The following is a 13,546-nucleotide window of genomic DNA, read 5'->3' as shown; positions in this document are numbered from 1 at the left end:
AGGCCTATGCTCGGCGCTTACGGCCTTTGAGCAGGGAGGGATCTTTATCGTGCCACACCTGCTGTGACACGGGACCTCCGTTTTTACGGTCTCATCCGAAGGACCGCCCCATTTAACCGCTTCTTACGACAAGCAAGGGGGTACTGAGGACATATTCTAACTCGGATCCCCAAGGGATGATCTCTTTAAGGAAGTTAGCTCCTGAGCTTTTGAGTACAACTGCGCAGGATGCTACAACTAAGTATTCACTGGTTCAACACTGATCCCATTGGTGCAAATATATTACACATCTATTGCTGAACCCTATTCAGTTGAAATTTTTTGTGTCAATTCAAATTTTGAAAGGGTTTGACAGGGACTATATTTTGTGGCGGAGGGGTTCACTAATCAAAAAGTTCTAATTCTGCAGATATTACAGTTTCTGTTTCACCCCATATATCGTCTATTTTTATACCCCTATATGTGTATTTCAGTTTTAAAAATTTATGATACAGGTAGTTGAGACTTGGAACTAGTTCAAATGTTGTAATTTATCAACTTGGTTGATATATTTTTCCAAACAGTACACCGATTCTTTCAAGTGTTAATTAATTTACTCGAAATTTTGTATAAAAATTCAGTATTTTCGCCAATAATTCAAAAATTTGATATCCAATCCCCACTTTTTTTTAGTTGCATTTTGAATTGGAAGACCTATGGAGCGCCAAATTAACATAAACTCAAATAATTGAAGATATCTTCAATTATTTGAAGATATCTTCAATTATTTGAAGATATCATCAATTCAATTATTGCTCTCTTTAATTGAATTAATGCGCGCATTAAATCAATTATTGCTCTCATCAAATGAATTAATGCGCGCTTCAATTCAATTACTGCTCTCATCAATTGAATTAATGCGCGCATCAATTGAATTAATGAGAGCAATAATTATAGGTTATAGACTTTGTATGGGAAAATATGACGACCGAGTTTTTTGGCGCGTACACGGACCGAGCTTGCGAGGTCCGTTCGCGACAAAAAACGAGGTCGTCATATTTCCTATACAAAGTTTATAACCTTTTTATTATATACTTTCAATTTCATTTAGAAACTAACAATAATTTTATTTTTAACAATAACTTTATCGGTTTAACTGAGTAAAAGATGAAAAACACGAAAAATTTGAAAATTAACGGTGTAGAAATTTGATTGTGACGTAATGTTTGCGGGCCGGAATGTTTCCGGGCATATATCGTGTGATATATGCCCGCAAACTTTTAAAGAAAAAAGAAGAGATAAAATTGAAAGTATATAATAATTGATTTAATGCGCGCATTAATTCAATTATTGCTCTCTTCAATTCAATTGATGCGCGCATTAATTCAATTAATGAGAGCAATAATAGATTTGATGCACGCATTAATTCAATTATTGCTCTCTTCAATTCATTTGATGAGAGCATCAATTTAGTAGAAATATTGCTCGCAATAATTAATTTAGAGCTCGGTATAAATAATTTGATGATCTCTTTAATTCAATTGAAGATATCTTTAAATCATTTACAATGCTTTTGTATAAGGAATTAATGCGCGCATCAATTCTTTTAAAGAGAGCAACAATTCAATTAAAGAGATCATTAATTCAATTGTGGATATATTGAATTGAAGATATCTTTAATTATATAGTTACTCTCTCTAAAAGAATTATTGCTCTCTTCAAATGAATTAAAGATATCATTAATTCAATTGAAGAGAGCAATAATTGAATTAATGCGCGCATTAAATCAATTATTGCTCTCATCAAATGAACTAATGCGCGCATCAATTCAATTATTACTCTCATCAATTGATTTAATGCGCGCATTATATCAATTATTGCTCTCTTCAATTGAATTGTAGTGCGCATCAATTCAATTGTTGATATCATTAATTCATTTGAAGAGATCATTAATTCAATTAAAGCGAGCATCAATTCAGCTGAAGAATTAATGCTATCATCAATTCCATTAATGCGCGCAATAATTCAGAATTGAAGATATCATTAATTATTTGAAGATATCTTTAATTCAATTGCAATAATCAAATGAATTAATGATATCTTCAAATAATTGAAGATATCTTCAATTATTTGAGTTTATGTTAATTTGGCACTCCATAAAGACCAGACCTTTAAAATTATGCAAAATTTTAGAAATTGACATTACTCCTAATATGTCCTTTAAACTCTCAATTTTGATATCATGAAGTTTTTAGTATATCAAGTGCAAAAAGGTCATTATTATTTTTTTTTTTACTAGTATTAATTTCTAATTTCTTTTTTCATCTTTAGTGCTAGGGGACATGAGTATGTATCTATTTTATGTAATGATTGATTTGTGTTGCTTATGTTGTGTTGACACTAACAGAAAAATCAAGTTTAATTGAATAAACTTTAAGTGCAAAAGGGTCATGTTTAGAACGCTATAGCTCAATAACAAGCGTTGCTACTCCAGTTTTTCCTTTTAATTTCCTAATTCTCCTTCAATATAGAAATCAAAAATACACTTCCCAAAAAATTGACATTACTCCAAATATCAGGTGCGAACATCTTTAATTGAATTGTTGGTCTCTTTAAAAGAATTGATGCGCGCATTAATTCCTTATACAAAAGCATTGTAAAATTTAATAATTAAATATATCCTCAATTGAATTAAAGAGATCATCAAATTATTTATACCGAGCTCTAAATTAATTATTGCGAGCAATATTTCTACGAAATTGATACTCTCATCAATTGAATTGAAGAGAGCAATAATTGAATTAATGCTCGCATCAAATCTATTATTGCTCTCATTAATTCAATTGATGCTCTAGCAATAACCGAATTAATGCGCGCATTAGATCAATTATTGCTCTCATTAATTCAATTGATGCGCGCATTAATTCAATTAATGAGAGCAATAATTGAATTGAAGTGCGCATTAATTCATTTGATGAGATCAATAATTGATTTAACGCGCGCATTAATTCAAATAAGAGAGCAATGAATTGATGATATTTGAGTTTATGTTAATTTGGCGCTCCATAACTCTCTGTTTTGTATTGCTTATGTATGAGAATTTAATGAGATTGATCACTGTTCGTTATCTTCATCTTTCCTTTAATTATTTAAGTTTATGTTAATTTGGCACTCCATAATGTACGCTGTGTTACATATTACATGATTTTATAACTGTAACATGCATTCGTTTCTAATTAAGGTATAAAGAGTTTATAACATAGATCTATAGACAATTTTAAACTTTCTTTTGTATTGACACAAGATTGAGAATTCAGTATAAACAAGATAAAGGGTTATTATTAGGCCTACATATCTAAAAAAAGAAATTGAAAATTAATAAACATCATTCTGAATGCATGCATTTGTTTGGTATATCATTGCAATTAGCACTTATTTTTTGGCTTTTATTAATAAATTATAAATTTGGAGATCTATTTCTACACCATTTCACTTGGGGGGTTTCCAGTTATTTCTATGACGGTGTTAAGAATGAATTAAATATTTTAAACGACCCGGTTTCAATGTCACATAGAACCTTGATTATCTGGGTCCATATTGGATCTAACAAACCATTGTTTATAAATCGGGTTCGGGATTCGAATTTAATGTTTATTTATGCTAAAATACATAGGTGATAGGATTGCCTGTTCAAATCATAGACATAGATAGGCATGTCTGATCTTAGGAAGAGACAACGGAACGAAGATGTTGTGGTACGTTTTTCCAATTAAATTTTTGTAGATAGCCTGATCTGATGTCTTACGTTTGCACAATTTTTTGCACCGTACCTATCGTGATGGCTTTTCGATTTATTAATTATATGTATCATGGGTATCTAATCGGAGGCATGTCTTTTCGCTTTATCATGCAGTACGTTGAGTTTCTACAGACGGATTTAGTTCATCTAAGCTTCATATTTAAGACGTCAATACTAAATGGATATATAAAAAAGAAAATCAATATTTCTATTAAAATTGTGCAATATCAAAAGAACATACATAAATATGTCAATATAAAATAATGTCAATAGATATGATACCATAGCCTTTTGATAGGGAATATCTATTAATCGTAATGGAATGAGGAATCAATAAAAAAAAAAAAAAACCAGAAAAAGTTGTCAACAGAAAGAAGCAGTTGAAATTGAATAATGACATATATATCCTTGTATCTTCAATTTATTAAAGAGCACTGAGCAGTGTTTCAGTAAATGAATACTTTTACTTTCATTTTGTCTTGTTTTAAATATTAGTACAGGTACATACTTCGAAACTTAACTTGCATGGTGAAATTTATTTGCACAGCAGAATGTAATACTCGGTAGTTTACATTAAACTTAATAGTAACAAATTAAAAAAGCTATATTTTGATATTTCCCAATCAGGCAGTTATGGTAAAAGGGGAAAAACAGCTGTCAGCTGATTCTAATTGCCAATTAAGTGCAATGTGTTTTGATTACCCTGTGTATATATAAAAGCATTAATATGATGGTGTGATTTAACCCTTTGAGGAAAATTTATTTTTTATTTATCATGCCATTTTGTGATTTATTTTGTCAAAAGTGAAGTTTTAGAATGTAAGGCCCTGATAAACTGTAATATATTGACTGTGGACCCTGGTAAATTGTAATATATTGACTATGGATTCTGATAAACTCTAAGATATTAACTATGGATCCTGATAAATTGTAATTAATTGATTGTGGACCCTGATACACTGTAATATATTGACTGCATTGACCCTGATAAACTAATAATAAATTGACTGTGGACCCTGATAAACTGTAATATATTGACTATGGAACCTAATAAACTGTAATATTGTATTGACTGTGGACCCTGATAAACTGTAATATATTGACTGTGGACCCTGATGAATTGTAATATATTGACTGTGGATCCTGATAAATTGTAATATATTGACTGTGAACCCTGATAAACTGTAATATATTGACTATGGATCCTGATAAACTAATAAATTGATTGCAGACCCTGATAAACTGTAATATATTGACTGTGGACCCTGATAAGGCCAATTCAACTTAATTCGTAGATTATCATCCAGGGTCACCAAAAAGTATGGGGCGAGTGGGAGGATTTTATTTCTTAATTTTTATTTTCTGAGAAAAATATTTAATGACAAACAAGTTTTTGTGAACAGGAGTGCATTGATCATTCAATGCCAGATGGATATCAATCTATACTTATTTCACAGACAAATTCCAGGTTAAGCTTTAATTTCAAACACAGAAAGATACCAAACTTCTTCAAGATATGAAGAACATTAATCCTTTCCTTTCATTTACGCCCGGAAGAAATTAAGAAAACCATATCTATTTTCTTCACGTGGCTTTCCACGTTGCTATACCGGAAATGTAAACAAGAAGTGTAAATAAAGTAAATAAAATTCGCAGAATAAAAAAATTCGGGGCGGGTGGATTTTTGAGGGGCGGGCAGGGATGATAATCTATCAAATAAGTTGAATTGGCCTAAACTGTAATATATTGACTATGGATCCCAGTAAATTGTAATTTATTGACTATTGACCCCGGTATTGTCAAAAAAGAAATTTTTATATGTGATATTTATGTGTGATTTCGCCACATTTCAACTGTAAATACAAATATCAAAAGTTTATATATTTAGGAAGAACCAGGTCACAGGCATGGGTCATTCATGGTTTTTTATTACCTCCATGTAAAATCTAGAACCATAACATCTTAAATTCATACATGTATAGTGATTGCATGGTTGTCTGATATCCTTCAAAGGATGTTCATTGTGTACTTGGTAAATTATCATATCTAAAGGAGAATAATATGAATTTCATTAAAAACAATCAAATTATTGGGTTTTTTTTCATTGTGCAGGTTACCTTCATTATGACTTGCTGAATACTAATTTGTTTTGCCACATGATTTCTAGCCCCAGGTGAAATTGTAATTATTAAAATGTACCATATGGCTTCTGTATGCTCTAAAACATAGTGGTTGTTTACCCTGGTATACACTCTATGGCCTACACCATCCATCAAGTCACATACAAAAGAAAAGAAAAAAAAAAGAAAGCCCCAAAAAGTTCACCTACATGTAGTATTTTGAACTAGGATATTTAATTTTAAGAAAATTCAAACTTTGGATCTCTCTCTCTCTTTCAAAAAAAAAATTCAAACACCCCAGATTATATAGATCTAACACTGTATTCAGGTCAACAATATACTTTCTGGTGATCTGTTACAATCTGTTATTGTCCATCAATGTGTCGTGTGTTAATATTTGAACACTTTCAACTTCTCTTTGACAAATTCTTATTGGCCAATTTTTACTCAAATTGCTATTTAGCATAATTGGAGCAAGGGAAACAAAAATTGTGAATTGATTGACTCATATCCCTCTGGGGGCTGAGGGGCAGGACCAAAACCAGGGCAGCAATATTTAAAATTTCTCTTTACTTAGGGACATATAAAAGACAAACTGACTATATGCATAGTCATTATGAGCAAGGGGACCTTTTCCAAAATTGTGAAATTGATGGTTCCTGGGCACTGACTTTAATGCTAGGATAGGGCTAATAGAGTGAAAATGCATTACTTCTTTAACAATCTTTGTCTTGACTCGTAAACATCAATAATCAAACATCCTGTGGGGATCAGGGTTAGAATATAGTTCCTCAGTATCCCTTGCTTGTCGTAAGAGGTGACTAAGTGGGGCAATACTTTGGATGAAATTGCAAAAACCGAGGCCCCTTGTCACAATAGGTGATAATTATCCCTTCCCGCTCAAAGGTTGTAAGTGCAAAGTATATGCATAAATTTTGCAGCCATGCTTGAACCAAAACTGTAAAATTTTAGTTTTGGGGTAAAAAAAAATTGGGCATAGAAGGTTTAGGTGTTTATAGGAATCAACATAATATATGTCTGTGTGTCCATCTTTTGTCCTTCCAACATAGTTTGCATTTGTGCCATATCTTTGTAATAAAGAGACATTTGAAACTTATGACTTAATTCCTTCTCTCCTCGTGGAGAATAGGGTTATGAACAAGTCCTCTCCATTTACTTCTGTCCTGGGCTGATCTTGCTGCCTCTGTCCATGACCCAAAACCTAGTTCTTTCCTCTCTCTTTCTATTGTTCTTCTCCATGTTTCCTTCAGTCTTCCTCTCTTTCTTTTTCCTTCTGGTGTCCAACTAAGGGCTACATATGGGTGTGTTCTTTTATCCATTCGTAGCACATGTCCAATCCACTGCCATCTGCGTGTTTTTATCATAGTGCTGATCTTTGCTACTCCTGCTATCTCTCTAACTGCTACATTTGGTATTTTCATTGGCCAGTAGATCTTTAAGATTTTCCTAAGACATTTGTGCTGGAAGGTATCTACAAGTTTTTCATCCCCTTTTGTCATTTTCCAGGTCTCGCTGCCATACAATAACACAGCTATTACATTTGAGCTGAAGAGCTTCATTTTTGTTTTTCTGTTGAGTTGGTTATTGCTCCAGATCTTGTGTAGCTTATGGAATGCTACTCTTGCATGGCCAATTCTTCTTCTTATATCTTCATTAGTACCTCCTTAGAAACTTATACCTGGCAAAAAAGTTGCTTTTGACCAGACCTTTGAAAATAACACCAAAGAGATATAAGTATTTACTCTTAAAGGGACTGATTCACGATTTTCTCCATAACTTTCTATTTCACCTTTAATGATCAAAATCTACTGTCTAATGTGTTTTAAAGATTTCACATAAAAATCAAGGTTATACATTATCACAGAAGCTCATTTTAGAAAGTTATAAGTATTTATTTTGTAAACAAAGATTGGGGTATGTTATTGTTTACATTTTCAAAAGAAATGGATATCGATCCAAGTTTTTTTTATATCTTTCACATTTCAAGCATTTTGGGGGTAAAATGTGTCATCTAAAAGTTAAAATTTGTGACTATGTAAAATTAAGATGCTTTACATTATAAAATCAACATTTCACTTGTTTGTTTGTTTACATAAAAAGACTCGAGTCTTTGTTTACATAACACAGATTTAAGGCTAAATATTGCTTTTATTCTTGTATTCAGAAGGTAAAAAGTTTGGCTGTCAACATTAAATGAGTTATATTTTTAATGTTTAACAACAAAAATGAAAAATATTTTTATCAAAAATCGTGAACCAGTCCCTTTAATGATTTGAACTTTAGTCTGTAAAAGTAAGATACTGGTTTTAATATTTTCTATATTACACTCAGAAAATATCTTTTAGTAAAAAAAATTTGGACATCACAACATCAAAAACAAAATACCATGTAGTATTCAATGCAAGGTGGATGATTCTGGTGAAATGAAGCAGAATTTCATGATATAGAAAATCTATTGCGATAAATATTGATGTAGATAAAATCCCCATTGTCCAAATCTTAATCTATGTTGTGTATAGGTATCAATTGTTGTATGGCCAGTAGAGCTACATTCTCAGAAGAGACTTCTAATCATATAAGGTGCATATTTAGCAGACTGGGAAGCATCTAAACTCAAAGAGTATAGATTTTTTGCAGCAACATGAAGGTTAGTATGATTAATAGTAATCGACAAAAGGATCACTGGGGACTACTTAATAAGATTTCCCATGTATCTTAATTAGAGCTGTACTTTCAACATCTTTGTTGCTGATGTTTAGATATCATGTGATGCTTAGTTAATGGAAACATTTCTTGCTAAATTTACTTTGACATTTAAATCGTAAAACTACTTCTTTTTTTATGCCCCCGAGATGGAAGATCAGGGGCATATTGTTTTTGTCCTGTCTGTCATTCTGTCTGAAACTTTAACCTTGCTAATAACTTTTGAACAGTAAGTGCTAGAGCTTTGATATTTCACATGAGTACTCCTTGTGACAAGACCTTTCCGTTGGTACTAAACCTTTTGACCTTGACATTTGACCCACTTTTTAAAAAATTGACATTGGTCATAACTTCTATATGGTAAATATTAGAGCTTTCATATTGCAAATGAGCATTTCTTGTGACAAGATTTTTCTATTGGTACCAAGATATTTGTCCTTGTGACCTTGGCCATCTTCAGAATTGGCCATTACCAGGGGCATTTGTGTTTAACAAACACATCTCGAGATGAACATCGGTTTTAGTCACAAGAGCTGTGTTTATTGCATCAACAACGTGCAACTCTTTCAATGTTAGATTTTTGATATGTGATACTCGGTGGAATGTTCAAGTCCATGAACTTAGTGATATGAAGAAAAAGCTGGAAATCAGTACAATTTTCTTGTTCATGGTCCTAAATATTTTCGACTTCTTTTAAAAGTGATTAAAGAAAATTTTTAGTAGAGTTTATAAATCGTCAACAACTGTTCGTTGTTTGCTCTGCATTCACTTTGCATTATCCACTCATTACCATTCAAACATTTGTGTACCATTTGCTTTATGTTAAATTCACGAGGCATTCATTCATTTTACACTCCACATTTGTTTATCAATCATTGATTCTTCAACATTCATTTATGGCAGTTATAATGTGCAAGCATCCTCAGGTGCTGCAGATTCAAGTCCTTTCAGTTCAGGGGGCCTGGTGGGGGTTAGGATCAGATGGTGCCCCAATAGAGGATTAAAGTTTACCTAACAATAAATACCCTGGCCAGTATATAAGAAAGAATCTTTTGAAAATCTTATTCTTAAGAGCAGCGGGACCAGTATTAATTAAATTAATTTGCAAGCATATTCAGATAATATAGATTCAAGTTTGATAAAAGCAATGCCCGGGGGTATGTAGGTTTGAAAATCTCAAGAACAACAATGTGGTGAGAAGTAAGCAATCGATCAACCTGAGGTAATGCAGATTCAAGTTTCGATGAACTATATCCCGGGAGGTAGGTGGGGGCCCCAGTAGGAATTAGGAATTACTAGCCATGATTTGAATAGTCATATTGATATGCAAACATTCTAATGTAATGTAGATATATATTTAATGGAATCATGGCCCATGGGGCTAAAATATGGATTTAAAGTTTTAGTTGAAAAGTGAGACTAAAACCATGGATCAAATACATATTGCATAAATAAATACAAAAAAATCTTTTCCGGAACACAACAGCAAGACCACATAAGTGATGCATACTTTTTGTTGTGTTGATTCAAATTCGGTTAAGTCATGACCCTGTGGGGCTAGGGTGGTTTCATGATATGGAGTAAAAAAAATTCATTGGAATAAAGAAGATTAAAAAAATCTTCTTAAAATTTTCTGATGAAAAACAGCAGGACCATTGTGACTTAAATGACCATTGTGGCCCATTGGTCTCTTGTTTCTTTTTATTTGGTGTTGTAATTGAAAGAATTTTTGTTGTTGTTGAAGGAATCTCCACATTCAGATGAAGACGAGGCTGTAGACCTTCCTGGTAATCCTCAGCTGAAAGACCCTCAATCTATTCCACAGGGCTCAGACAAAACAACAGAAGCACTTGACACTGCACTAAAAGATTTGACGCCACGGTAACAAGCACTGTTGCTACTTTCCTAAACTTTTAAAAAATTAGTGAAATTTTAATTTTACACTGAAATTCCTCAAATTATTAGACTAGATATAATGTGTTGTGTAAAAAATAAAGTTAATCCAAATGTGTTTTTTTGGGGGATGGGGGGTGGGGTTGCATTCCTTGATCATGACTGAGTCAATCATGTGACCTATCGTAAACTGTTTTTGCTCATCATGATGTGTTTTCAGAGGTACATTTATAACTTTTCTAAGAAACTGGCAAAAGTAACAAAATATTGTGGATGTTGTGTCCTCTCCCTTCTTAAGTGGAGAGACAGGATCAAAACCTGAAAAAGGATGCAATCTTGAAAAATCTCCTTTATACTGGGACATCTAGCACACAAATTGTATGCATAGTCATGATGAGCTAGGAAGTTTCTACCAAGATTCATGCCCCCTGGATCTGGGGATCTGGTCTATGGCAGGGCTACATGGTTGATATTGTGAAAGTGCATTATATATGTAAAACTCTTGGACATCAAACAGCCAAATAGAGTATATACAGGCCCTGAAGCATACTGCTTTAGTAAAACGCTAGACAGTTCATGAACAAATAATTTTGATTGGTACAGAACAGTTTAAATGGAACAGTTCATATTGGCTATGGAATGTATATGAAGAACAAATGCTTTGGGCCTGGAACAAATTTCTGTTTCAAGATGAGAGCAGACAGTTCATCCTCAGTTTCAGTTTCTGCTATTCAGACTCTTTTCACAGCTATTATTTTCTTACAGGGGAATTGGCTGTCAACTAGGGCATAAAAACTTTATAATTCTGAACTGTGATTAAAATGCTGGTATGCTTTAAGATGAAGAAAATAAATCTGAGAAGGTGGGGGGGGGGGGGGGGGGGGGGGGGGGACAACTTCATTTGAATTCTATGAAATTGATGTAAAATTTCTCTGCAATGAATTATTTTCTGTCATTGTTTCTATATAAGCAAAAGAAATTCTAATGTCAAATTTACAACAAAAGATTGCATGATATATGATTTTGAATATGTCAGTGGTGATTTTTAAGTACTGGTACAATAAAGTTGTTTTAGTCATTTTGATAACAATCGGCAAATATAACTTTGGCAGGTAACACCCCATTAATGGTAAATGAAAATGAGAAAGAGGGCAAGAGAAAGCAGTTTAATTTTCTAACTTAAATATTAGTTTCCAAGATATGGTTACATTTGATAATTAGTTAACAGCTTGGAGACGGAAGGAATTGGAGATGATCAAGTTGAAAATTTGAATAAACATGTACCTTCTAGGGTGTGAAAGACCGATATTTAAGCATGTCTCACAAATCAACCTGGTTAGTCTATGCAACTGTACTTTTTTCATAATTAAAAGTATTCTACCCAATAAATACAACTGATCCAGTTAGTATACTTTCTGTATGTTGGTTGCCTAATCCTCTGCTGTATACGATAGTCCTAATCCTCTGCTATATACGATAGTCCTAATCCTCTGCTGTATACGATAGTCCTAATCCTCTGCTATATACAATAGTCCTAATCCTCTGCTGTATACGATAGTCCTAATCCTCTGCTATATACAATAGTCCTAATCCTCTGCTGTATGTGATAGTCCTAATCCTCTGCTGTATACGATAGTCCTAATCCTCTGCTATATACAATAGTCCTAATCCTCTGCTGTATACGATAGTCCTAATCCTTTGCTATATACAATAGTCCTAATCCTCTGCTGTATACGATAGTTCTAATCCTCTGCTGTATATAATAGTCCTAATCCTCTGCTGTATACAATAGTCCTAATCCTCTGCTGTATACGATAGTTCTAATCCTCTGCTGTATATAATAGTCCTAATCCTCTGCTGTATACAATAGTCCTAATCCTCTGCTGTATACGATAGTCCTAATCCTCTGCTGTATACGATAGTCCTAATCCTTTGCTATATACAATAGTCCTAATCCTCTGCTATATACAATAGTCCTAATCCTCTGCTGTATACGATAGTTCTAATCCTCTGCTGTATATAATAGTCCTAATCCTCTGCTGTATGCAATAGTCCTAATCCTCTGCTGTATGCAATAGTCTTAATCCTCTGCTGTATACGATAATCCTAATCCTCTGCTATATACAGTAGTTATTTTGCACATTTTGATGATAGACAGTTCAGTTCAGCTGTGTCATCTCATGAAATTATTTGGAATCAAAAGCAATTTTCTACTTGAAGTTCTTCCATTCCAACGTGACACCATATTGCTTATGACACAAAGACATTCAAGATAGATTCAAGTGAACATATTGGAATGAACAATTTTGCATGAACTAACTAAGGTATATCGAGAACAAATGGTTTCAGATAAGAACGGGATGATTCGGCTTAGGAATGAAATGCTGAATAATTTGAATGAAACAATATAAAAATGGAACAGTTCTAAATGAAAACGGAACGACTCATTTGGTGTAGGAGTGTGCTTCAGGGTCTGTAGTAATACTAGTTATGAATATAGAAGCTTCTAATGAAATTTGTGGCCCTTGGTCTGGGGTTCTGGGGCTGGTGTGTAGGGTTCCGTGTCTTATATAATGTGAGATGTGTTAGTACTTTAAAAATCTTCTTGACTGCTGGACATCAAACAACCAAACTGAATTCATATCTGATATTTAAGCAAAGTTTAACACAAAGGTTGCTTATGAAATGAACTAAAGCGATTTAGAGAGGGTGAAGCTGTGGCATGCAAGCCATGCATTTGATTAATCATGCTGCAGGAAAAAAAGTTGCATCATCAATTAGTTGTTTGATTTGCATATTCTGTCCTTGTTTTAGGTGGAGAAACTGGATTATTCGTGGAATATTTACCTGGTTGATGATATTTGGTTTCTTCTTTTTGGTATATCTTGGACCACTGGCTCTAGTATTAACAGTAAGTAAACAAGATACCCTGGCTATTGTGTGTTGTGTATTGGTAACATAACCTGAAGAAATTTCTACCCCACCCAATGAAAAGGGGGGCATATTGGTTTGCACCTGTTGGTCAGTTAGC

General features: G+C 33.2%; 1 protein-coding gene across 1 annotated transcript in view; it reads left to right on the top strand.

Moving 5' to 3' along the window:
* Positions 1–3,596: 3,596 nt before the first annotated feature.
* Positions 3,597–13,546, top strand: part of LOC125670746 (phosphatidate cytidylyltransferase, photoreceptor-specific-like) — a 23,641-nt gene continuing 13,691 nt past the window's right edge. Inside the window, exons 1-3 of the mRNA XM_048906097.2 lie at positions 3,597–3,734; positions 10,367–10,503; positions 13,330–13,426. Of these exons, the coding sequence (XP_048762054.1) occupies positions 3,693–3,734; positions 10,367–10,503; positions 13,330–13,426 (276 nt within the window). The 5' untranslated portion in view covers positions 3,597–3,692. The remainder of the gene's footprint in view (positions 3,735–10,366; positions 10,504–13,329; positions 13,427–13,546) is intronic.

The sequence above is a fragment of the Ostrea edulis genome, chromosome 4 (assembly GCF_947568905.1).
Source record: "Ostrea edulis chromosome 4, xbOstEdul1.1, whole genome shotgun sequence".
Classification (NCBI taxonomy): Eukaryota; Metazoa; Mollusca; class Bivalvia; order Ostreida; family Ostreidae; genus Ostrea; species Ostrea edulis.
This window is presented reverse-complemented; position numbering and strand designations above follow the sequence as displayed.